The sequence below is a fragment of the Trichosurus vulpecula genome, chromosome 6 (genome assembly GCF_011100635.1).
Source record: "Trichosurus vulpecula isolate mTriVul1 chromosome 6, mTriVul1.pri, whole genome shotgun sequence".
In the NCBI taxonomy this organism is placed as follows: domain Eukaryota; kingdom Metazoa; phylum Chordata; class Mammalia; order Diprotodontia; family Phalangeridae; genus Trichosurus; species Trichosurus vulpecula.
Genome location: NC_050578.1, coordinates 80,444,558 through 80,472,306, shown reverse-complemented (window position 1 = coordinate 80,472,306; position 27,749 = coordinate 80,444,558). Strand labels below are relative to the sequence as shown.

General features: G+C 39.1%; 1 protein-coding gene across 1 annotated transcript; it reads left to right on the top strand.

The window, feature by feature from the left end:
• Positions 1–19,736: 19,736 nt before the first annotated feature.
• Positions 19,737–26,061, top strand: LOC118853673 (interleukin-8-like). Its single transcript, XM_036763856.1, has 4 exons — positions 19,737–19,893; positions 22,128–22,263; positions 23,804–23,887; positions 25,148–26,061. Exons 1-4 carry the CDS (start codon positions 19,830–19,832, stop codon positions 25,167–25,169), a joined length of 306 nt encoding a protein of 101 aa, XP_036619751.1. The 5' UTR covers positions 19,737–19,829; the 3' UTR covers positions 25,170–26,061.
• The last annotated feature ends 1,688 nt before the right edge of the window (positions 26,062–27,749 follow it).

Below are 27,749 nucleotides of genomic sequence, written 5' to 3'. Positions count from 1 at the left end.
TTGATACATTTTGAAAAAAAGAGTCATTCATGCAATGTTTCATACCCAAAGTCTACTACTTCTGCAAAGATAGGGTGGGGGTGGGGGTGTTGCATTTCCTCATCTCTTCTTCAGGGACAAATTTCATCATTAAAATCCTGGTAGAAATTTTTTGTTGTTGTTGTTCTTATTTTCTTTGTTGCAGTCATTGTATATCCTGTATTCCAGTTTCTGCTTCAACTGATGCAAACGTTCCCACCCTTTTCTGTCTTCTTCATATTCATCATTTCTTACAGTTTCTTGCCTTCTTACTTTGCATTTCTTACCTTTCCTCTTAATAGTAGTGAAATGGCTGGGATGATTCCTTTGCAGTTGTGTCTAGCTGCCAATGAAACAGAAATATTCTAAATTCAAGATGTTTAAACATTAAACCGAGTTTTATAAATGATGTTTGCTACCTATTCTACCTATGGGAGGAGGCATCTCCCCTTGATGATAACTCCTACATGGAGCATGTGCAGGGAGGTCACTAAAATCAATCATCTATGATAACACCATCCTGACAAGGGTGGGGCAAATTCTCCACCCTTCTGCTCTCATCCTAGGAGTTTCTCAAGTGGTCAAGAGTATCTGGGGGAAGGGACAGAATTAGTGTTATCTATGCAGTCATTAATAGTGATACCAAGATAGACCTCTGGGAAGTCAGCCTGAAATAACTTAGTTAAAGATAAAAACTGGCCATTCATTTACAAACTCTAGACAAGGTAGACCTGTAGAAAGGTGATTTGCTTTTTCTCATCAACAAATTAACTCCCTGAGTGCTCCAAAGTCATATCTTTTCTCCAGTAGCTTTTGAAACTATTGTTTCATGTGCCCATAAGGCCTTTGTCCAGGCCAAGTTACACCCCATGGTTATTTCAGTCCTTGGCTCCTCCAATCTCAGTCTAAGGGAACTGGGGCTGGAAGCTGTTTGTCTGGCACACCTTCCGTGCCTGCGGAAAAAGAGGTTTGAAAAAGTTCATCCAACAGGTTTGGGAAAACTTGTCCTGTATTTTCAGACTACTTGTAGCTTTTATTCAATGTAATTTCCTCATTTTTGCCTTAACAACTGTGAGGGAGGGTTTTAATCTGAGCAATGGATCACAATTAAGATAGAGAAATATAGGGGCTATCTCAGGCTAGGTATTCTGAAAATCACTTCTTCCAGATATAAAATACTGTTGAAGGTTATTCCAGGGCAAGGAACAGCAAAATATAGAAAACCTCAATGGCCCCAGTACTAGAGAGTAACTGAGAGAGAGAGAGAGCTATTTGGCACAGCCAACTAGCTCCTGGCCATTGGACTAGTTACCAGGGATACAAAGACAGGAAGGGGAAAACCCTAGGCCTCAAATATTTTATTTAAATATATATAAATAATCTACTGGGGGCATACACATAGTTAAATAAATACTGGATAATTTAAATTCAAATGCAAATAATTCAATGGGTTTGAATTAAGGGTAAGATCAATAGCTGAAAGAACTGACAACTAGGTGTATCAGGAAAGGCCTTAAGTGATTTTGGGGGGGATTTTTTTGTTTTTTTTGTGTGTGTGTGTTTCTTTTTTGTTTATTTATTTTTTATTTTTTTAAATTTATTTAATATATTAAGTTTTCAGCATTGATTTTCACAAGAGTTTGAATTACAAATTTTCTCCCCATTTCTACCCTCCTGCCCACTCCAAGATAGCATATATTCTGGTTGCCCCACTCCCCAGTCAGCTCTCCCTTCTGTCACCCCACTTCCCTCTCATCACCTTTTCCATAACTTTCTTGTAGGGCAAGATAAATTTCTATGCCCCATTGCCTGTGTATCTTATTTCCTAGTTGCATGCAAAAACTTTTTTTTTTGAACATCTATTTTTAAAACTTTGAGTTCCAAATTCGCTCCCCTCTTCCCTCCCCACCCACCCTGCCTAAGAAGGCAAGCAATTCAACATAGGCCACATGTGTATCATTATGTAAAACACTTCCACAATACTCATGTTGTGAAAGACCAACTATATTTTGCTCCTTCCTAACCTATCCCCCTTTACTGAATTTTCTCCCTTGAGCCTGTTTCCTTTTTGAAAATGTTTGTTTTTGATTACCTCCTCCCCCTATCTGCCATCCCTTCTATCATCCCCCCTTTTATATCTTTTTTCTCCTTCTTTCCTCTGTGGTAAGATACCCAATTGAGTGTGTATGTTATTCCTTCCTCAGGTCAAATCCAATGACAGCAAGATTCATTCATTCCCCCTCTTCCTTTCCTACAGAACTGCTTTTTCTTGCCACTTTTATACGAGATAATTTACCCCATTCTATCTCTCCCTTTCTCCCTCTCTCAATATATTCCTCTCTCATCCCTTAATTTGATTTTTTTAGATATCATCCCTTCATATTCAACTCCCGCTCTGTATATACGCGCGCGCGCACACACACACACACACATATATATATATATATATATATATATACATACATACACACGCACACACACAGATGCACATATATGTATATTCCCTTTAGCTATCCTAATACTGAGGTCTCATGAGCCTACACATCATCTTTCCATGTAGGAATGTAAACAAAACAGTTCAACTTTAGTAAGTCCCTTGTGATTTCTCTTTTTTATTTACCTTCTCATGCTTCTCTTGATTCTTGTGTTTGAAAGTCAAATTTTCTATTCAACTCTGGTCTTTTCACTAAGAAAGCTTGAAAGTGCTCTATTTTATTGAAAATCCATATTTTGCCTTGGAGCATGATACTCAGTTTTGCTGGGTAGGTGATTCTTGGTTTTAATCCTAGCTCCATTGACCTCTGGAATATTGTATTCCAAGCCCTTTGATCCCTTAATGTAGAAGCTGCTAGATCTTGTATTATTCTGATTGTGTTTCCACAATACTCAAATTGTTTCCTTCTGGCTGCTTGCAGTGTTTTTCCTTGATCTGGGAGCTCTGGAATTTAGCAACAATATTCCTAGGAGATTTCTTTTTGGAATCTTTTTGAGGAGGTGATCAGTGGATTCTTTCAACTTCTATTTTGCCCTCTGGCTCTAGAATATCAGGGCAGTTCTCCTTGATAATTTCTTGAAAGATGATATCTAGGCTCTTTTTTTGATCATGGCTTTCAGGTAGTCCAATAGTTTTTAAATTATCTCTCCTGGATCTATTTTCCAGGTCAGTGGTTTTTCCAATGAGATATATGACATTGTCTTCCACTTTTTCATTCCTTTGGTTCTGTTTTATATCTTGATTTCTCATCAAGTCACTAGCTTCTACTTGCTCCAATCTAATTTTTAAGGTAGTATTTTCTTCTGTGGTCTTTTGGACCTCTTTTTCTATTTGGCTAATTCTGCCTTTCAAGGCATTCTTCTCCTCATTGGCTTTTTGGAGTTCTTTTGCCATTTGAGTTAGTCTATTTTTAAAGGTGTTGTTTTCTTCAGTTTTTGGGGGACTCTCCTTTAGCAATTCATTTACTTGTTTTTCATGGTTTTCTTGTATCACTCTCATTTCTCTTCCCAATTTTTCCTCTACTTCTCTAACTTGCTTTTCCAAATCCTTTTTGAGCTCTTCCATGACCTGAGACCAGTTCATGTTTTTCTTGGAGGGTTTTGATGTAGGCTCTTTGACTTTGTTGACTTCTTCTGGCTGTATGTTTTGGTCTTCTTTGTCACCAAAGAAAGATTCCAAAGCCTGAGTCTGAATCTGAGTCCATTTTCGCTGCCTGGCCATATTCCCAGCCAACTACTTAACCCTTGAGTTTTTTGTCAGGGTATGACTGCTTGTAGAGTACAGAGTACTTTGTTCCAAGCTTGAGGGGATGTACTGTTGTTTTCAGAGCTATTTCTATACAGCCAGCTCTGCCACACAAGCATTCCTCCTCCCCCAAAAACCACCAACCTGGACCTGACTCAGATCTTAAGCAGGCTCTGCACTCTTGCTCAGATCTGCCACTTAATTCCTCCCACCAGGTGGGCCTGGGGCCAGAAGCAGCTGCAGCTATAGTTCCCCTCCTGCACCTCCCCCCTGCCCCTGGGGTGGTGGCCAAACCGCAAACTCCTTTACTCTGTCCCCACAGCTTTTCCCACTAATCTTCTGTGTTGTCTTTGGTGTTTGTGGGTTGAGAAATCTGGTAACTCCCACAGCTCACTGATTCAGGGCCCCAGGGCCCTTTATGCCTGGCCCCTGGTCTGGCTGGTCCCTGCCCAGCCCACGCTGGCCTCTGCTTCCCACATTCCCAGCTCCGGGTGATAGAATTTACCCAGTGACCATCCAGCCTGTCCTGGGCTGGATCCCTGCTTCCCTCTGCTATTTCATGGATTCTGCAATTCTTCTCTGTTGTCTTTGGTGTTTGTGGGTTGAGAAGTCTGGTAACTGCCACAGCTCACTGATTCAGGATGCTAGGGCCTGTTCCACCTGGCTCCTGGTCTGGTTGGTCCAGGTGTGGCCCATGCTGGGCTCTGCTCCACTCTGCTGCAAGCTCCATGCATGATAGAACTTACCCAGCAACCATCCAAGCTGTCCTGGGCTGGAGCCCTGCTTTCCTCTGCTATTTTGTGGGTTCTGCAGTTCTAGAATTTGTTCAGAGCCATTTTTTATAGGTTTTTGGAGGGACCTGGCAGGGAGCTCACACAAGTTCCTGCTTTCCAGCTACCATCTTGGCTCTACCCCCCAGCCTTAAGTGATTATAAATATTTCCTGACTGTTATTGCCAACATCTATGAAAGCTTTATGGAACAGGACTTGCTCTACAAAGTTTATGTACACAAGTTTTCTTAATTTGATATTGGGGTGAATTTGAAAGGATATAGCCATCATTTTGCTCAACATTAGTCCAGACTAATCAAGCTTGGAAGTCTTTCACAATACCGCCCTTTGACCTTTGACCTTATAAATGACCTTTTTTTCCCCTTTCCCTCTGGAATTTATAAAAGCTCTAAAAGTTTTTAAAGCAGACATGCTTCCCTGGATCGACAGGTTCTATATTTTCCCCATCCCACCCAATCTTTATAGAAGGAATAGATGGAATAGATGGAAAGAACCATCAAGTTCTACCCCCTTATTTTACTGATGAGGAAACTGAGGCACACACAGATTTTAAGTGACTAGGCCAAGGGCAGGATTTGAACTTAGGGTTTTATATCCCTAAAATACTGCATTCTAGCCCATAGTCCACACTGCCTTCAGGCATAATTATTCAGTCTTTTCTGTTTCCAGAGAGCCCAGAGAAACATGACTACAGGAAAGCTGTTGTATTAGAGAAATATTTCTCTAATTTAGATGCTTCCTACCTAACCAATACCCAATTCCTGATCTCTATCAGTACAATCTTAATCCCTGAGATGGCTTAAATGTAAGAAAGTATTGGCCAGGGACGCTCTTTGAGCAAACTGACCATGCTTCTTAAGTTTCTCACCAGGTTTCACTGTTATTTTGATGTTCTTTTATTATCTGGATGAATTTGGGTTTTACCATTGCAGATACCAAGATAAACAAGAGGTAGCATCCAAATAATAGTAAGTAGGACATTTGCTTTGAATCCATCCCAGGTTAATTAGGCTATTGATTGTTCATCTAATGGTGTTACTCCCTTTTGACAATCATAGAAGGGTGTTTATACTAAAGAGACGAGGGTAGGTTAATACCTAGCTATAAATAACACTTCATCATCGGCAATTTCATTCTGTAACTACATTAACTGAGCTGGGGGTTGGAGCAATGGGCTCAAAGATTGCTGTAGGTGGTGACTGCAGCCATGAAATCCAAAGATGTTTTCTCCTTGGAAGGAAAGCTATTGCAAATCTGGACAGCATGCTAAAAAGCAGAGACATCATCCTGCCGACAAAGGTCCACTTAGTCAGAGCTATGGTTTTTCCAGTGCCAACGTATGGCTGTGAGAATTGGACCATAAGGAAAGCTGAGCAGAATGAATGCTTTCAAATTGTGGTGCTGGAGAGGACCTTTGAGAGCCCCTTAGAGAAATTAATTCAGACTACTCATCGGAAGGTCAACTATTAAAGCTAAAGTTTAAATAGTTTGGCCACATAATGAGAAGACAGGACTCATTGGAAAAGACTCTGATGTTGGGAAAGATTGAAGGCAAAAGGAAGAGGACAGCAGAGGATGAGATGGATAGGTAGTGTCGTGGCAATGATGAGCATGAACTTGGACGGACTTTGAGAGATAGTGGGATAGAAAGGCTTGATGGGACCACAAAGAGGTGAACATGACTGAACAACTCAACAACAACAATAATAATGCCTTCCTGTATTTTTCATGTTCATTTCTTGTAGCACAGTAATATTCTAACACATTCACATGATACAATTTGTTTAAGTTACTTCCATGTTCTGATGAACTTTCCATCCTAATTCCAATAAAAGAGAGTATGCAGGCTGGTAATTGACTAAGTGGAGGTAGTTATTGGAGCATGGCACATATCAGCATTTTATTTTTGTTCCAGCACAGACAAAACATTTAATAATAATACACATTTTTCTTTTAGTTTCTATCCTAGATTCTTTGTATACTCAAAATAATAAATAGCCCCAAGGGAGAATTAAAATAGATAAGATAAAACCTCTCATTTCTGCTTGTTGACATGGCTTCTGTTCAGCAAGTTTCCCAGAGCTGAGACGTTCACAGCAATCATCCCATCCCCCTCAGTATATAGTGTATAACTCCATCCTGATTTCTGGCAAATAAAGGCACTGAAATCAGAAGGCTTGAAGGCACCTGAAAGGTTTAATCCTCTAACTTTATAAATAAAGAAACTAAGTCAGGAAAGCCTAGATCTTATATTACCCAAAGTGGGGGAAGAACTAAGTTAAGATGAATATTTAATTATGGAAGGGTTTTTTAATCGGAAGGCTCTGTGAAAGCAAATGTGCCTTCATTGAATGGAGGCTTGGTTATTGTTTTGGGGTGGTTTTTTTGAGGCTACTATATTCAAGTCACTGAGTCAGTCAGTACTTTTCAGGACTCTTTTCAGATGGACTGATTCAAAGGTTTCTGTACATTAGTTATTTGTTCCATAAAGTCTGTTAGACATACCACGTACACTTAGCAACAGACCAGCTTCCCTTTTTATCAAGTGACTCCTTTCCTGTCCTGCTTTCAAACTCACGAAAAAAATTCTAGTATTATACAATACTTGGCACTCTTCAAGAAGAAAAATTGTTCAAGAGGATTGGTCACTGGCCAAATACATGAAACACTTTTTTAAAAAGTCAGGGGAAGGGAAAAAATGTGTCTTTGAAATGCTCCTGGAGTTCTTTGCCTAGAATTCCCAATGAGCCCATAGATTGTAAATCAACCTAGAACTTTGTTTATTTTTAAATTATTATTTAAATAAGCGAATCCTGAAACTTTTAATGGAATGTTAAAATCACATAGATCATTGTGGAATGTGATCATAGAAATTTCTGTGGCATATCCTATAGTTACATAATATGGCAGGACACAACAGTATGATAATGATGACATTTACACATTTTCATGCCTTATCTCATTTGATATTCATAACAGTCCTGTGAGAGAGGTACTCTGATCATCCCTATTTGACAAATGGAGAAACTGAGGCTGAGAGAGTATACTTGACTTGCCGGAGGCCAGATTTCTATGCAGGTTTTCCTGCTGTTTGCTGTCAGTCTTTCGTTCTCAAAGAGGACAAATGACCTCAAGAGGGTGATGTCTTACCTTGTAAGTGAATTGGATTTAAGTGAGACAGAGTTGTGCAAAGTCATCAGCCTCATGCTTTCCTCCAGAGTCATCAGAGTCCAGTGGCAAGACAAGAATCATGTTGGCTGGCAATGGGCCAGACAGGCTTTCCTGACTCCAAGTCCATCAAGCACTCTATCCATTATGCCACCCAGATATCTCTAGGAGTTTCTATGGAAATGCTACACAAAATTACATAAACTCTATAGTACACACAACAGAAGTTATAGGTGATACAGTGCATAGAGTGCTGGACCTGTGGATGAGAAGACCTGAGTTCACCTGCGGTAGTTGTGTAACCTTGAGTATGTCATTTAGCTCTTATCTGTTGCCATTTCTTCATCTGTAGAGATAACAATAGCGCCTCCCTCCCAGGGCTGTTGTAAAGACCAAATGAGATGCTATTTTTAAAGTGCTTTGCAAGCCTTAAATCAGTTCATAAATGCTATTATTGTTGGTGTCGACATATTACATACCACTGTTTGTTTCTAGGGAATAGAATTCTTTAGGAGAAAATAATTCTTGGAGTGTGGAGCTGAAAGGACCCTTAAAGATCATTTAGTCCAAGGAATAAAACCTTCTTTGGGTCTCATGGATAGATTTCCAGGGGTTGTGGACTTGGATGGGGAAAAAAAATCTTTATTGTCACTAATTTCTAACTTTAATTATGAATATAAGCAATAGATACCCTCCTGAAAAGGCGTTCGTTAGTTTTGCCTGACTGTCAAAGTGGCTCAAGACACAGGAAAGATGGAAGGGATCCTGACTGTAGTCTAACCCCTAGACTTTACAGACAAGAAAACTGAGGCCCAAGGAAGGGAATTATTTAAGGTCATTTGGCCAGCAGAGGTAGGCTTTCAATCCAGATTATCTGACTCATCTCAGTCTACTAAATGCTTCAATTCCACTTAATGGAACTAATATAAATGAAGTGCCTATTACTTATAGATGTGCTACATAGTGTAGGAACCATGAAATTTACATTAGACAAGGACCCTGTCTTCATGAAACTGGATTGAAGATGAAGCCCTAGGATTTTAGAGGTATTCATCTTTGGGATTTAGAGGTATTAAGCCCAAGACCATGTCTGCTATGACTGCGTGTGCTTGTGGCGATTCCTTCCCCTTTCTTCACACTTCCCCCACTTCCCCCCACCCACCACTTTTTGCACATTGTCACTTACACTAGGAAAGGGTGGGCAGAAAAAGAGAAGTAAAATTTATAGTAATAGCCATCTGAGGAAAAGTATCATCTCATGGACTGTCTTGTATTCATACTACGAATCTCTATTCTCAGTTGGCCCTCAAAGAGTGTGTGTGTGTATGTGTGTGTGTGTAGGGGTGAAGGCCTTACTCCAAGGCATTTGTGATTAGCCAATCATATTATGGGAAGATAAGTCGAGTCCAAGAGTATGTTGGTGTCAGCTCCTACTACCTTGTGAAAATTTTCAGTGTGAGCATTGACACCTTAGAAATCTGCGAAGGCCACAAATTAGGGTTTGATTTATCATTTTATTGGTTGTCTAGATTTAAGAAAGTGATGGAGAAAATATTAATGCTGAAAAAAATTAAAAGTGTGTCTTGGTATACTATGGGTTTTTTTGGAGAGTTGATTGTTAAACATTTACCAGCACATCCCTGATAGCCAGTTGAGATTGGCTAGGCTTGTCTCCAACATAACTACACCTACCTTTATCTCCCCCAAATTTCCCATCCCTTTTCTATCCAAGCTCCCCATTCTGGGGCAGGTGCAGGACAGGTGGTAGCTTTTGTCTGGGCACCCACAGTGGTAGTTGTGCAGGTGCCATCTTCTTCCTTCTCGCCCACCCATCTTCCTGGTGTTGGCAGATGCCCCCAGAAAGGATGGATTCTGTCCTTAGAAACATTAATACATAAGGAATGGTGAATGAATGAATGAGAAAGAATTTATTAAACAGTCATGTTTGTTAAACAGTCCTGTCATTGAGGAGGGAAAGACAATACACATAGAGGAAAACTGGCCAGGGAAAGGCACTTTGGCCCTGAAAGCTATGGGGATGATGAGTTAGGACTATAGAAGAATAGACTGATACACCCTATCCTAGGACAGACCAACCTCTCCCCTTTTTGTTTTGGGTAGGACAGAAGGAGTCATGAATTTGAAGTCATGGATGTAGTTTATTCTTTATTTGCAGATCTTATTTGATTATCTTCACTCCCTTCCCCAACCCACCCCTCTTCCACACTTGCCTGTTACCATCAAAAGCACCACCATTCTTCCAGTCACCCAATTTCTCACAACCTCTAGGCTTACTACCAACTCTCAATCCCCAGACATATCTAATCAGTTGCTAAATCTGTTAGTTCTGCCTTTAAGTCTCTCAGGTGTCATCTGTTTCCTATTTGCTAATCCCTTAGCCACCTATCCCCTCTTCTAGTTCATGCCTTCATCATCTTCCCTGCACTGTCACAATAACTTTTTACTTAGTCTTCTGGCCTCTAGCCTCTTCCTCTCCAATCCATTCTCCACAAAAATCAACATTGATTAGCACCACTGATGCTCAAGTATGTCACTCCCCTGCTCAATAAACTCATCTGCTTCTCTATGGACCTTAGGATCAGCTATCACTCCATAGGATATTAGATTTAGAGTGGGAAGGGGGCCTTGGAGGGTAGTGCATCCAAGTCTCTTTTTGCAGATGAGAAAACTGATTCTCAGAGGGTCACACAGCTAGGAAGTATCTGAGACAGGACTTGAACACATCTTCATTCTAAGTTCTTCACTCTATCTATGGTACCATTCTGTTTTTTTTTATCATTAACTCATCCTCTTTTAGTTCTATTTTTGTATTAGTTTCACAATGCATTTTATTATTAGCACGGTAGTATCTAGCTAAAATTTATAAATGAGTAAAATGGACTCTTAGTGGGGTGGTGCTTTTTTCTGGTAGGGTGCCCACTGAAAAAGTTTGGAGACCACAACTTCAAGCAATTGGATAAACCAACTGATAACAAATGCCTAATATATTGGAATTTTCACTCTAAAAGCAGGCTCCAGAGACACACAAAACTTTTGAAAGTATTAATTTTTAATGGTGGAACCTTTGAAGTGTGAGGAGCAGGAATGTTAAAAAACTTGAGCACTGTAGTTCATAGCCTGCCAATCACCCATTCACCTACACAAGAAGAATGGAAAGAAGGGAAATCTTCCCCAAGTGGTAGACTCCACTATTTTCTTCTTCCCATCTCCAAATAGAAGGAAGAAGGAGGGGAAAAAAGATTTATTAAGCACTTATTATGTGCCAAATGCTTTAGAAACATTATCTCACTTGATCCTCACAACATCCTGGGAGGTAGGGACTATTATTTTCCCCTTTTTCTAGATGAAGAAATTAAGGCAAACTGTGGTAAAATGACTTGCCCAGGGTCAGAGAGCTAGTAAGTGATTGAGGTTGGATTGGAACTCAGGTCTTTTCTGTCTTCAGAACCAGCACTCTATTTACCATGCCACCTACCTTTCAAAGAGTGTCTGGAGGGAGTAGGAACCAAGAAAGAGGTTGTGGGATAGATGGACCAAATGCCACTGTTATCAGGACAGAAAAGCTTGTTTGAAAGTGACAGCCATAAAGCAAATCCATGAGTGTGATAGAAGAAGACTTTCTTATTCCTTACCATTTGAAGTGAGGGAGAATGACAGACTCTCGAGATTATACCTTTGATTTCTCCAACTCTGGAAGGTGGCTGACATGAGGATGCCTGAGCACACTTCCCAGATGGTAGATTTCAAGCTGAAACTGACATTACCATTCAGCCAGTCCAAGCCCTTCCCTTACTAGAGGAGAAAGGGAAGCCTGATGGGGTGAAATGATGAAAGGCTTCGCCATGGTCCCACAGGTAGTAAACTGAAGTTCAAATGCAAGTCATGTGACTCCAAATCCTGAGCTGTTCTTTCTGCCATGACACAGTGCATCACATGATGTCATCTCCTAAGTGACAAAATTGGGACTTGAACCCAGGATTTCTGACACTAAGGTCACTGCTTTTGTGAATGCCCAGTATTGAGTAACTTAACAAAGTAACAAAGTTAAGTCGATATTTTAAGGAAAAGCCCAAATCCTATAAGATGTGATACTTTTAGGACTGAAGAATCTTTAAAAAGCTTCCCCCAACCTCTGTTAGAGAACAACTCATGTCTTTGTTCTTTGGTCTCAGCAGGCCAGTTCATTGGCGAAGGAAGCAAGAGAGGATATGCTTCAGACTGGGGGAAAAAAAAACACAGTTTTTTTTTTAATCTTAGTACTATACCCTGAGCTCTGCCAATGGCGCTTTGGCTTTCAATCTGTGGAGATTGGTCATATGGGTGTGGTGAGAACATCTGTCTGCACTGGATTGAATGTCATGACCTACTTCTGTTATTTGCAGAACAAACAGTGCAAAATGGGGAATTTCCAGGGGGTCTTCAACATTGTCTGCATTTTCCTCTGATCTCTGAAGAAACATTGCTTTTGTACATGCTCAGATGTATACTTGTTGGTAATTTCTAGCCCAATTTGTATAATTTAAAGTGACACATCTTTAAAAAGAAAGCCAATTCTAGGCATATGGTTTCTAATCCTACACCTTTGGAATCTCAGAATTAGAGAATCCTAGAGTTGGATGAGGCTTTAGTTCAACTTCTAGCCAAGGCAGAAGTCCTCCTGACAGATGGAAATTCAATATCTGCTTGAACACTTCCAGTGATGGGGACTCATCATCTTCCATTTGTAAAAAAAACTTATCATGATTCCATTTATCTCATACAGAACTGAAATATGCCTCATTGTGACTTCTACTCAATGGTTCTACTGTTACCCACCTGGAATAACTATAGGGAAGAATAAAACACTAGGGAAATGTTTGACATTTAAAATTTTACTAAATATGGGTGTTTTGAAACAAATTGATCACTGTCTCAAGAAATGCATGTTACTGAGGAAATTTACACACAATTACTTAGATTGCTGCTAAAGGACAGTGTAGTATGAGGGCAGAGTTTATAATTTCAAAGAGGATCATATATATGTCTGAAAGGTTCGGAACCGCCGGATATAAGTAGGAGGCAGAAGAATCAAAGCATATATTTAGGCTCCACAGTAACCAACCCACAAACCAGCATCCCCATTTTGATATTTTGATCAAAAGCTTCCAGGCCCAATAAGTCTGCCTCACAAGAGTAACCAGGAGGCCACAGAGAAGCATGATGGTATAAAACAAAATCATATACATGCTTGCCCTCTATGGTAAAAAGATTACCCACTGGCCTCAAGTCCTTGTTCAGCACTCCTCAATCCTCTCGTAGGTCAGCTCTGCTACTGGCAGCTCCTGCTTCAGCTTCAGCTTCAGCTTCGGCTGTGGCTGTGGCTGTGGCTGTGGCTGTGACTGTGGCTGTAGCAGCCTCTGGCTCCAACGGAAGCTGTTTTTAACCATCCGGCTTCTGCAGGGGCGGGGGGGGGGGGGGGGGGGGGGGGGGGGGCAGGGTTGGAGAGTTGGGGGAGGTGTAAGGTACGCCAGGGAAAGCACAGGTTCTTTCAATCTGCTTAAGCAAGGTGAAGGGGTTGACTGGGAAAGCACAGGTTCTTTCAATCTGCTTAAGCAAGGGCAGCAAGGTGAAGGGGCCGACAAGCTTACTCCATTCCAACATGCAAACAGCATTCATGAGTGGGGATAGGATAGGGTAGGACCACAGGTTCAAAAGTTGAGAACAGTATAGAGTTGAACTGACTAACCATGGAGTTGAGAGTAGAAGAACAGAAAGTATAAAGAAAGGGTGATACCATAAGCAAATTAGGAGGGCAAGGAATAGTTTATCCATCATATCTATTGGGAAGGGAAGAATTTATGAACACACAAGAGATAGAAAACATTATGAAATGCAAAAACAGATAATTTTGATTGCATTAAGTTTAAAAGTTTTTGCACAAACAAAGCCAATACAACCCAGATTAGAAGGGAAGCAGAAGTCTGGGAAACAATTTTTACAACCAGTGTTTCTGATAAAGGCCTCATTTCTCAAATATGTGGAGAACTGAGTTAAATTTATTAGAATACAAGTCATCCCCCAATTGATAAATCGTCAAAGGATATGAACAGGCAGTTTTCAGATGAAAAAATTAAAGCTATCTATAGTCATATGAAAAAATGCTCTAAATCACTATTAATTAGATAAATGCCAATTAAAACAACTCTGAGGTCCCACCTCACACCTATCAGATTGGCTAATATGACAGAAAAAGAAAATGATAAATGTTGGAGAAGATGTGGGAAAATTGGAACACTAATGCATTATTGGTAGAGTTGTGAACTGATCCAGCCATTCTGGAGGACAATTTGGAACTATGCCTAAAGGGTTATAAAATTGTGCATACCCTTTGATCCAGCAACACCACTACTATGTCTCTATCCCAAAGAGATCATAAAAAATATCTATAGCAGCTCTTTTTGTGGTGGCAAAGAGTTGGAAATTGAGGCGATGCCCATCAACTGGGGAATAGCTGAACAAATTGTGGCATGTGAATGTAATGGGATACTATTGTACTATGAGAAATGATAGGCAGGTGGCTTTTAGAGAAACCTGGAAAAACTTAATGAACTGACACTGAGTGAATTGAGGAGAAAATTGTACATAGTAACAGCAACATTGTACAATGATCAACTATGATAGACTTAGTTCTTCTCAGTGATATAATGATTGAAGATAATTCCAAAAGACTCATGATGGAAAGAACTATGGAATCTGAATGCAGATTGAAGCATACTATGTTTACCTTTTTTGTTTTTTCTTTCTCATGGTTTTTCACTTTTGTTCTGATTCTTCTTTTACAACATGACTAATGTGGAAATGTGTTTAACATGATTGTATGTGTATAATCTATATCAGATTCCTTACTGTCTTGGGGAGTGGGGAGGGAAAGAAGGGAAGGAGGAAAATTTGGAACTCAGAACCTTACAAAAATGAATTTTGAGAACTATCTTTGGAAAAAAATAGTATTAAGTGGGAAAAAAAGAAATAAAACAAGAGCATAGCAAATAGCTTTAAAAAACATAAGAAGAATAGAAAGTGAAGCCAGAGCAGAGATGATGGCCTGGGAAATTCCTGGAGGTAGATGGATAGGAAGAAGGTCAGGGTAAGGACAAAGAAGAGATCAGTCTTCCTAGGTACATGATTCTGGGTGATGATTTATTTTAATTTATTTTTAGTTCCATAGAAATCCCCCCCCCAAACCATCTACTAGAATGCATAGGGTTATCAGTGGCAAGAATATCTACACCAAAGAAACCACAGAAGCAATGAGCTAAGTTCTTATGAAGTAAATATTTGCTTTTGTTATAAAAGGTAGAGTTACCAGCTTTGGTACTTCCCCATTCAACTTAAAGTAAAAAGAGGAAAGAAAAATAAAACCAACTCTTTTCCTGTTGACATTCCTGCCCGCACCTTTATGTATGTAGTGGTCAAAAGCTTCTTTTGTGAGGTCCAGGTGGGGAGGGAGGAGAAATGTATTAATCCAAAACCTTTCCGGTTTGAGAGTCACGAATTGCTGAATTTTAGAATTGGAAGGGACCCGAATGGCCATATAGTTCAACCCATGCCCTAAAAGATTACAATTACATTATTCCTGGGAGCTATTTACCATTATAATATGAATTACCATTACAATATATTTGGGAGCTATTCATGGAGGCTCAGTTTGATGACCTCCTAAGAAGGAGATCTTGCTATCTTGTTTGTTCTACTTTAGGAGAGTTCTAATTGTTAGGAAAGGTTTTGCTGTTGTTGTTTGTTGTCGATGTTTTGTTTTGTCTTCCAAACATCAAGACTAAATTGTTCTCTTTGTAATGTCCACCCATTGCTCCTGGTTCTATTCTCTGGAACCAAACAGAATAAGGCTCTGATCCCCTTTCCAATGACAGCCCTTCAAATACTTGAAAGCAGCCCTTTCCAGAAGGCCATTAATACCAGAAATTCGATGACTCTAACAAACCCAATGATAGATGGTGATGAGTAAAGGACTCTGAGAAAGAAGTGCCTATATAAATGAAGAAGAGTTGAATTCAGGCAACCAAGAGAGTTTTTTTTTTCCTTCAATGACAACTTTGTTTCCTGAAAATTTTATTTTCCCCTGTCTTGTTTGAGGCCTCTGCTCACAAATGGTTATTGTGGCCAGTTCTATAGGAATAGTGGAATCAGATGGTGAGATTGCTTATTTGACCATGGTTATCCATAGCCTGAGTTTATCAATTTTAAGGTGTCTGACCCCAGTAATCTGATTTACCATAAAACTAGACCAAAAAACCAGATTGACTGGAGAGTCATATGAACTAGGTATGGATTTGCATTTTAGCCTTTTCACCTCTTGATAATATCAAGTGAACTAAAGGGATATTGAAAGAAATTAGCATGCAATTCCCTCAGGAAATTTGCCTTTACTGTCTATCTCTCAAAAGCCCCAAGGTATTGCTTTTCAGAAGTACCAGTCAGTCAACAAGCATTTTTTAGGTATTTATTCTATGCCAGACAGAACTTGCTTAGTGAATTGTTTATCCCTTCCTCCCAGGATTTTTTATGTACCCTACCTGATAGGTCTCAGAAAGAAAATGAAAAGGAAGAAGATGAACATTTATTCAGTACCTACTATGTTCTAAGCACTTCACAAATATTTTCTCTCATTTAATCCTCACAACCAACCTGGGAGGTGGGTCGTATTATTATTCCCATTGTGCAATTATGGAAACTAAGGCAGGCGAAGGTAAAATAACTTGCCCAGAGTCACCCAGCTAGTAAGTGCCTGGGGCTGAATTTGAACTCAGGCCTTCCTAATTCCAGGCCCAGTGCTTTATTCATTGCATCACCTAGATCACTCTTAAAAGATTCTCAAACCCTGAATGAGTTCTCTTGTACTTTCCTTTGGGGTTTTGCTGCAGCCCTCCCTGGGGATGGAAAGGTTTCCTTCTGTCACAGAGCAGCCCTCTTATCCAATTTTTAGAAGCCTAGGTGCATTCATGTTCATGGTACTTGCAGCAAATCAGAATTATTCCCTTTGTTCCCCTTGGTGGATTGAATCTCTCTCCCTAGTTTAAAGCTTGCCAGACTTCTGAGATTTCAACTCAAAAAGGCAAACTGAATTCACAACCAAGGAACAAGTTGGGCTGAAACAAAGTGAGCATAGGTAGGCTCTCATCGAGCAGACGGAGCACGATTCCCATGAAATGAAAGCACATGTTGTAATGGGGCTCGCTCATCTATTTCAAAACCTAGCCTCCGGTCCCAGCAGAAATTCCACACAAGGCAAGGGAAATGCCAGAAACAATCCAACCTGTTGTGTGAAACCTTGTCATATGAATAAATAGGAAATCGTTTAAAGGATCAACTGGCCTGTTTGATTGGTATCAGCAAGTAAAGGCATTGTCTGGAAAGTATGTCCCAACCAAGGACTTTTACAGTAATATTGTCAAGGCATCCTAGAGAAAAGTAAGCTAACATTACCCAAGGTCCTTAGGGAACCAACTGACCACCATTTGCTACAGAGCTCAGTCATGCTTTTTCGTGGAGTATTCCTCTTAAGAGATTCCTAGCGGAGGTAGAAAGCTGAACCACGCTTTATACTTTTATTATGTTTTTAACAGTTTTCCAAGTGCTTTCATATAGTTTCTTATGTTTGATGTTACACAGTCCCCTCTACCCCATGTCTTCCTCCTACTCAGTAATTTCTAGTGGCTCTCTCATCCCCAGGATCAAATATAAAATCCTTTCTTTGGCATTCAAAGCCCTTCAGAAACTGGCCCCTTCTTCCCTTTCCAGTCTTGTACCTTACTCACCCCTAAGTAATCCAGGACCCAGTGATACTGGCTTCACATAAGATACTTATCTCCTTTTGGACACTGGCCATCCCCAAAGCCTGTTCATCTCTCCCTCCTTGGCTTCTTTCCAGTCCCAGCCCAAATCCCACCTTCTCCAAGAAGCCTTTCTTGATCTTCCCTTAATTCCTGTGCTTTCCCTCAGTTCATTATCTTCTTATCCTGAATATAGCTTATTCATCCTTAGTTTGCATATTGAATTCCCCATTACACCGAGAGCTCCTCTAGAACAGGGACCGTCTTTTTTGTATCCCCAGTGCTTAGGAAAATAGTGGGCACTTAATATATTTATGGACGGACTGATTCAGTCTTTACTTCAACCTGTTTTTTTCCCTCATTTTACATGTGGGGAAATGTTGGCAATATCTCAAACATGGCAAATTATGGAGGGAAGAGTTAATAATTCACATTTTAGTTTGTCTATATGCATAAGTATATATACACACGTATGTACATATGTATGAATATGTATCACTATCTATCTATCTATCCATCCACACATCCTTTTTATTTCCCTCATTAGAATGCAAACTTCTTGAATTTAGGGACTGTTTCATTTATAGCATTTTTATCCCTAGCGCCTAGCCCACAGAAGGCACTTAACAAATGCTTGTTGATTGATTTATAGTGCTTTCAGGGTCACAAAACACTTTACCTACGTTATTTCCTTTAGTCCTCATAAAGACCAGTGATGTTGATGCTTCCATCATCTCTATTTTACAGATGAGGAAGGATTTGAAGCCTTGAGAGATTAGGAGGCTTTCCCAGGATTGCAGAGCTAGTGTCAGAGGAAGGATTCAAACCCTGATTTCCCTCTCTGATGCATTTTACAGATGAGGATGGGGTTAAGTGACTTGTCCAGGGTCACACAGCCGCTAAATATTTGAGGCTGGATTTCTCATGGATCCAAGTTCAGCATTCTCTCCACTATATTCTGACTCCTGAGTTTAGGACTCTTCTCATTCTATATACCTCTCAAGTAGATGCTGGAATTAACTATTTTAACTAGTTATAAAGTTAAAAATCTTTAATTCTTAGCCTTTTAGCAAAACAACACATTGGTTATAATCTTAAATGTTTTAGTTAATTCCTAGCTCCAAAGACAAATTTATAGAATTTTATAATGTTAAAGTTGAAAAAAGCCTTCAAATTCATTTAATTCAGTCCATTAGTTTCACCAATGAGGATCTAAGGGACAAAGGGGTAAATTAGTTGCCCAACACTATGCAGCTAATGTAGCTGAGACTTGGATTCAGTTCTCCTGAAACCAAATACATGTGGTGTTTCCAATTCAGTTGAAATCAACTTGGCAAACATTAATAGAAACATTCATAAGCAATATTATATATACAACAGAAAGATATGCCTTATCTACCCAGATGGAATTTATAATCTAATAGAGATATGACCAAAGATAATTTAGCTCCCAGGCAGTCCAGTATGTGTTCTTTCTCTTTTCCTCCCTCCTTCTCTCTCTGTCTCTCTCTGTTTCTGTCTCTCTCTGTCTCTGTCTTTCTGTCTTTATATCTATGCTTATATCTGTGTGTATCTACATCCTTTTGCTATACTGAATCAAATGATTTTTATGGGTAGTAAAGGAAAAAGCACAGTGGGGAAAAAAAGGCTAATTCAGTACTGTAGTCAAGAAGCGATGAAGGTACAAACTAGAATGGTGAATATTATAGGGAAGAGAATGGAGAGTTGCTATGGAGATAGAAATGAAAGATTTGGAAACTAATTGGATATGTGGGGAGGATGAGAGAATTTATAGAAGAAAAAAAATTTGGCCAAATAAATTAATCCCTATAATAATAATAATAATACTTGTGCAACTAGTTGTTATACAATATAGTAAAGTAGAATAAATAAAAAGAAAAATAGAAATAAACCCATAGGGATACAATCAAGTTGAAAGGTTTTTTTTTAATATGCAAATATATCCATTAATAGCGTGGCCACTGTCATGTATTATGTAAACAAGCATGATCTTGAGAAAAGTCTCTAACGGGGTTTTTACTCAGAGTAGGATGACTCAGTTTAATGCAATATGCCCGCAGGGTTGCAGATTGTGGAATTTCCTCTGACATAATGCCCACAATGAAGAAGTATTGGAACTGTATAAAAGAGCCACTAGCATGCTCCATCCAACAGAAAGCCTCAGAAACAGCACAGCTAACAAGAGCTCCAGCTGACAGCCAATAGGAAGCCAGAGGAAACCAAACCACAAACTATCTGTGAACATGACTTCCAAGCTGCTGGGCGCCCTCCTGGCTATCTTCCTGGTTTCTGTAGCACTGAATGAAGGTGAGTAGATCTCTTTTTCAGCATTCAGACTAAGGAGATACACTCTCTGAATATGGTTCCTGCTTAGAAATATGTATTTCTAGGAAAACAAATTGTAATATTGTGAAAAGGAAACTATTTTTTCAAGGGACACAAAAGAAAATAGACTCCTTTTGGATCCGCTTTCTTTTTTTTAGGTCCTTTCTATACCAGTTTATCCTAAAGCAATAATTTGTTGTTCAGTGATTTTTCGGTCATGTCTGACTTTTTGTGACCCACATTTGGGGTTTTCTTGGCAGAGATACTGGAGCGGTTTGCCGTTTTCTTCTCCAGCTCATTTTACAGATAAAGAAACTGAGGCAAACAGGGTTAAGTGACTTGCCCAGGGTCACACAGCTACTAAACATCTGAGGCAGGGTTTGAACTCATGAAGATGAGTCTTCCCAACCATAGACTCAATGCTCTATCCAACACACCACCTATCAAGGATAGAATTTGGCAAATGCTAATGAGACTGGAGAGATCAATTTTCCATAATTCCTACCTCTAGTGCTTATAAGCTGTAAACTTATGGAGACATTATCTATCCTCTCAGACTTCAGCTTCCTGATCTGTAATATGAGGAGAATAATATCTCACTGACAGGGTTGCTGTGATGCTCCAATTTGATAACATATGCAAACTTTATAGCGTTATGCCAATGCCAATTTTTGTTATTGCTGTTCAGGTCCTAAATGCACACACACGTGTACAAATATACATAAATGTATTCACACATATATACAAATGTATAGACACATAGATACACATACATGCACATGCACACATATTAATACACATATTTATAATTATTTGCACACACAATATATGTCTGCAATCTGTGTATATGTTTGCACACATACAAACAAATATATACATGCATGCATGTTACACATATAGGTCTAAAACAAAATGTGAATAAGGCATTTTCAAATGAATCAGTAGAAAGAGCCACTAGGTGGTGCTGTGGATAGAGCACTCTGGGTCTAGAGTCAGGAAGACCTAAGTTCGAATTCCTTCTCAAACATTTACTGGCAGTATGACCCTGGGCAAGTACTTACCTTCTATCGGCTTCAGTTCCCTCCCTGGTTAAGAGGAGATAATAATAGCACCTTCCTCCTAGAGTTGTTATGCACATGAAACAAGGTGATATTTAAAAAGCACTTCACAAATTTTAAAGAACTATGTACATGCTAATAATAGAATTATAATGTTAATTATAATAACATTTGCTGTTATTATGTAATATTAGCTATAATCGTGTAATAACAAATGTGTGTACTTATGTGCATGCCTGCCAAGAATGGAAGCACAAATACACTTCTACATTCCAGAGTGTGGTATGGATTGCATCTACACATGACTATGAGTTGTCCTTATATTGTATTTGGAGACTCGTTCATGAAGACTGCTTGCTGTCTGACCAAACTGGCCAAAATTTGACAAACGCCTAGATTACTTTTTGTGCACATGATAATGTTCCTAATCCATGGTTTCTCAGACACCCTAATATCTGTAGAAAGACATGGGAATCCTGAACAATTAGCAGCTCTGATGATTTGATAACATTTACTGGACGCCTCTTGGTTGGTAGCATTACTAGGAATATTGGCTAAAATGTAAAACTTTCAAAATATTCATTTAATAAATTCATCATTTCTATTTGCCATTTCACCTATTTTTCTACCTTATTTGCCTTCTGTAGAATGGCCCTCTGACATCACAGGAAAGCATTCCATACCAAATAGAGAGAAATGTGAGGATAAATGAACAGGGAAGCATTTGCTAAATGACTTCAAAGGTTTACCTGTAATAAAATCCCATTAGAAGTAGCCGGTGAGGTCAGCTAGGTGGTACAGTGGATAGAGCATAGAACACTGGCCCTGGAGTAAGAAAGATCTGATTTCAAATCTGGCTTCAGATACTTGACACCTACTAGCTGTGTGACCCCGGGCAAGTCACTTAACCCCAATTGCCTCACCAAAAAAAAAAAAAAAAAAAAAAGTAGCCTGTGAAAACTGTTCTTAGAGAAACAAATTGTGGCTGATTAGAGATCAGGTTTCAGATTTAGAGGAATTTATGTGCTAATGATAAGATGTGCAACAATTTTTCAAAATCACCAATTAATTTCATGATCAGCAAAATCTTCAAAATGGGATTGATGGAGCTGATTTTTGGTTAGTACTAACACTTCTTATTCCCTTATTCCTTCCCAGCTGCTGTATTGCCTCAGGCCGTGTCAGAACTCCGGTGTCAATGCATCAAAACTCATTCCACACCTTTCCATCCCAAGCTCATTAAGGAGCTGAGAATGATTGACAGTGGACCACACTGCAAAAACACAGAAATCATGTACGTACTTTCAAAAGGGAACCAGTGGTTTCATTTAGGAGATGGGGTGGGGGGAGGTGAGGGGAGGAAGTCGATGGGGGGAGGTGGAGGAGAAGAAGGGAAAGGAGAGATGATAGTAATTGCAAAGGAATCAAGAGAACCCACCTAACTTGAGATGTCCCCATTATCTGTCTCAATCCAAACTAGCCAAGGCTGCATTCATAAAAAGTTTCATGGAATTGTTTTTTTTTGGGGTAATATAACCATTTTAACACATGCCATAGAATATTGATATTTAATAAATTTCTATGGTAAACTTTTAAAAGAGCAAATAATTCCCCTGTTATTGATATTTTAAGTAAATTGTGGTTTTCATAAATCTGTTTTGTTCTCAGGGAGGCATGGATATAGTCTTCTTTTAAAAGAACTCCAATTTAGATAGAGAAGGAGAAAAGAACCTACATAAAATTACACAAACTCTGATTATATGAGGCTATTAATTATTAATAGCCTCAATAATTGTTGTTCAGTCTTTCCAGTCATATCTGACTCTTTATGATTGCCATTTGAGGTTTTCTTGTCAAAGACACTATAGTGGTTTGCCATTTCCTTCTCCATCTCATTTTACAGATGAGGAAACTGAGGTACACAGGGTTAAGTGACTTGCCCAGAATCACATAGCTAATAAGTGTCTGAGGCCAGATTTGAACTCAGAAAAATGTCTTCCTGATTCTAAGCCCAGTCCTCTATCCACCGTGCCACCTAACACTCTTCAGTAACTAGTTATTAACAATTAGCTGTTAAATATTAACAAGAGGCAACATTTAGGTAATTTTCAAAAAATGTTTTACATATATTATCTCTTTTGATTATCACGATAACCTGTGAAGTAGGTGCTATTATTATCCCCACTGGACAGATAAGGGAACTGAGGCAGAATGGTCTTCCTCAGAACTCAGGTCTTCCTAACTCCTAGGCCAGTGCTCTGGCTCCCCATCATCCTACCTCCCTAATTTCTAGGTTGAGGCCTAGCTTGACACTCCAAAAAAGGTTACAGAAGTTTATCATGACTTTGAAAAACACTTTGACATTTTTGAGTTGTGGAGCTTATAAAGGCTTCTTTTTCATTTTTAAATATAATTTCTTTGAGACGTTACAGAGAATGAAATGAGGAACTAGGCACATGGCTGCTCTAAAGAGTGAAAGATAAATTAAAAGGAGAGCAGAAAGTCCCCAAATCTTAATATTTTAGTATGAGCCATCGGTTGACTTCAATGACGCAGGTCATTTGTGTGACATGAGTAATAGCCCTCCTGAATGTTCTCCCCTGGACCTTTTGAATTCTCTGACGCTAAATCATTCTTTTACGGCAAAGGAAAAAGTTGCCTGGAGGGTGATGTCCTGAATGAAAGAACATAGCTCCCTGTACGCTAAGGAGAGGCTTTTGGGGGAATCTCAGTGTTCTGATTGAATGGCTCCATTTCTCACTGACTTGGAGAGGGGAGTAGCAAAGAGACCCTTCAGAGTAGATCATTATTCATCATGATTTTTCTCTTTTTAGGGTCACTCTTCAGGACAATAGAGAGCTCTGCCTGGACCCTCATGCAAAGTGGGTGCAGAAAGTTCTTCAAATCTTTTTGAAGAGGTGAGTAGAGCATTGTTCCTCACAGAGAAATCAAAATCAGGAGATAAACAATCAGGAAAATCAGACTCAACGAATGCAATTTGCCCATTCCTTTCTCATGTCCCAGAGTAGTTTATTTTGTTTTCCTCTTTCTGGCATCTACCCTTTTAATAAAAGAAATAACCATAATTGTGACAACTGCCATTTATGTAGTTTGCTTTAAGTTTTTATTAGCATTTTATATGCATTATTTAATTTGATCCCCATAACAAATCAGTCAGATAAAAATGCCTGCTAAGATGGATAGTTATAGATAAGGAGACTGAAGCTCCGAAAGGTTAGGTTGCTTGTCTAAATCCATCAGGTACCAAGCATCAGAGGCTGGACTTGAAGTCTTAACTGACTCCAAATTCCTTTCATCATACTACTTTATACTATATTGTACTACTCATTAAACTACTACTATTATACTAAATTACTACTACTACTACTACTACTATTACTACTAATGCTATGACTATTACTGCTACTATCACTATTACTACTACTACTATTACTGCTGCTGCTGCTACTACTACTATACTACTACTACTACTACTACTGCTTCTGCTACTATTACTACTACTACTACTATTACTGCTTCTACTGCTACTATTACTACTATTACTGCTTCTGCTACATCTACTACTACTACTACTACTATTACTACTACTACTCCTGAAGTACTACTACTACTACTGTTACTACTACTACTATTACTACTACTACTCCTGAAGTACTGCTACTACTACTATTGCTACTACTACTACTACTATTACTGCTGCTACTGCTACTACTACTATACTACTACTACTACACTACTATTACTGCTGCTGCTACTACTACTACTAGTAGGGATGGCATCAGTGGAAACTTGGATTAGGGACTTCTGCCCTAATTCTGGAATCTGGAATGGCTTAAGAAATGAAACTACTGCTATTACTGCTGCTGCTGCTGCTACTACTACTACTACTACTACTGCCACCAATGGCATTATTTTTTCCATAACATAGTATATTAAAAGAGATGATTGCACATGAAACTGCAAATCTACTATGTACAATTTGCTATTCTTTTTAAATATACAACAAAGAGATGTCTTTTAAAAAAAAAAAGACTTAAAAATGACTCAAAAGAAAGAGCAAAGTCAAGCTTAGAAGCTATTCAGTTCCTGAAAAGATGTGTATTCAAAGGCTCCCTTTTGTAGCATTGTTTAATCTCTTAAAATATTTTCCATTTCAGAGCTGAGAATAAGCCACAATAAAATGGAAGGGCTTCTTCTTTGTCTTGGATTTATCGCTCCATGAAGATGCCAATGAAGTTTCAGGAAAACCGTTTCTTTTTAAAATATGTAATACGGACGAGAGAATCAAGGAAGCCGGGTCTTGACTTAGCCACTGATTCACTCTGCCTCAATTTCTTTATCTCTGTAACTGCTCAAGAATACCCACCCATTCCTACCTCACTGGCATGTTCATTATGTGGTTAACAATGCCAAAGCTGTTTCTGCTTTTTCATTTTGGGGTCAGACAACATAATGTTATTGTTTTCAACTATGATTTAATTTAGATATTTACTATTTATGTATTTATTAAGAGGATGTATAGAGTTGGAGCTGGATGATAAAAACTGCCCTGATAGGAAGTGAGGACAAAACGACAATGAAGTTGTATTTTATTTAAGACCTGAGGAATACTCGATATTCCTCCTATCTTCACTGTTAGAAACAGGATTCTGCCTTCCAGAAGTATCCATGGAGGGATGGCCTCAGTGGAAACTTGGATTAAGGACTTCTGCCCTAATTCTGGAATCTAGAATGGTTTAAGAAATGAAACAGCAAAGTCTACTGGGCCAAAGTCCCAGAATTCTTCTTGGTGGGGAAATTATTTATAGTGTCATAACTTTGTTATGAGTCTATTTAAATGGTTGTACTCTGTCACTACCATAGTTTATTTATTTAACTTAACTTGAGAAAACTTTTTTATATTATGTCTGGGAAAAGTTTTCCTAATATTTTTGGGAATTTGGGAGCATGAGCATATTTATGAAAAATGTAACTTATTGCCAACTTTGTAAACATTTGCTTTATTCTAGTTTTTTTGTTTAGATTTCTTAGAAGTTTTCTTTCAATAAAAATGCACATTTTGATTTAAAAAGAACTGAATTCCTTACTTCTTTGCCTCGTAATTTCCATGAGAACTCTTTGTTTAAGCACCCCAATGGTTAAATCTATTTAATTTTTGCACCAGGGCAACTGCCACAAATCAGGTTTGGGCCCAGTTACATGAAAAGGTTCTCAGTTTGGGTGGGGTGGTCATGAAAGGGGGAGGGAATTCCCTGGATACTATTGGGAGGCCTGTCCCCAAGTGGCAGAAACATCATTCCTATTTTATTTTATTTAAAAAATTATTCTTGTTTACTTTTTACATTCTTTTTTTTGAGTTCCAAATTGTCTTCCTCTCTCCTGCCTCTGTCCCACACACTGAGAAGGCAAGCAATATAATTATACCAATTATACATGTGAAATCATGCAAAACATATTTCCATATTAGCCTATTTTAATTATTGCTGACTAGGTTACAAATTCCATTTTTTTACACACTTAGTAGGAAAATGTTATGCTTTGGGAGAAAGGTCTGAAAGAGGACTTGAAGCCAAGGATTGACTATCCCTTCTAAAAGCCCCCTAAAATTATTGCATAAAATATCATGACAGAATATCAATTTTGGGAGAAAATAATTTTCTCAATTAAGTTCTTCCTTTTGTGTTGGAAAAAAGCAAAACTAAAGCTCCACTTCAGACCCCATTTGAGAAACTAAGTTCATGCTTTCTGAAGCTCATGTAGAAAGGAGGTAGTGTGGGCACATGGAAGGGGCGTGGGCTCTGAAGTGAATCCTACCATTGATATCTGTGTGATCTCGAGGTGGCACAGTCTCCCTTGGCTGCCATTTCTTCATTTGTAAAAGGAAGGGGGCTGAGCTATATGTCCTCTGAGATCCCTAGTGGCTTATGTTCTTGTTGAATTTGAAGATGAGGTAGACTGTTAGAGCTGGAAAGGGATGCCAGAGGCCATCTTGTTGAATAGCCTTACTTGAAAGATATGGGAACATAAGCCCAAAGCTGTTCAGCAGAGACTAACATTCAGATTTCTTGACTCATGCTCTTCTAGCTAAGCTGCTGAAATTGGACATTCTGAGATATGATTGAGGCTCATTTGGTGGTCCCAGTCTTTCTTGAGTTTCAGAGCCTGGTTTCATAGCTCAAGACAAGCAGCTGAGTGATCAGAAGTGGGAGAGGTGGAGGGTGAAATTTCCATGAGCTTACTGAGGGGACTGGCCCCTGTGCCTAGGGCAGGGCTTTTCTCCCTACTTCTTAGTCATCTGTGATCTACATCCTCCAGAGGCAAGGACACCATGAACCAAACTATCGTCTCACACTCCTGTCACTGAGATCTGCCCCAATAATGACCAGCCTTCTTTCTTAGAGAACTAAAAATGCTGTTGTTGTGGAGCCGTTGTTCAGTCATGTCCAACTCTCCCTGACCCCAATTGGAGTTTTCTTGTTGGAGTGGTTTGCCATTTCTTCCTCCAGCTCATTTTACAGATGAGGAAACTGAAGCAAACAGGATTAAGTGACTTGCCCAGGGTCACACAGCTACTAAGTGAGGCCACATTTGAACTCAGGAAGATGAGTCTTCCTGACTCTAGGCCTAGCAGTCTATCCACTGCACTACCTACCTGCCCTATAAGTGCTTTTAGAACTCTTTAAATCCTTCTAATCACAACCCAAAGAATTTAGAAGGAATATTCTGGTCACTGAGGCCTGGTTCTAGTTCTGAGGGGAG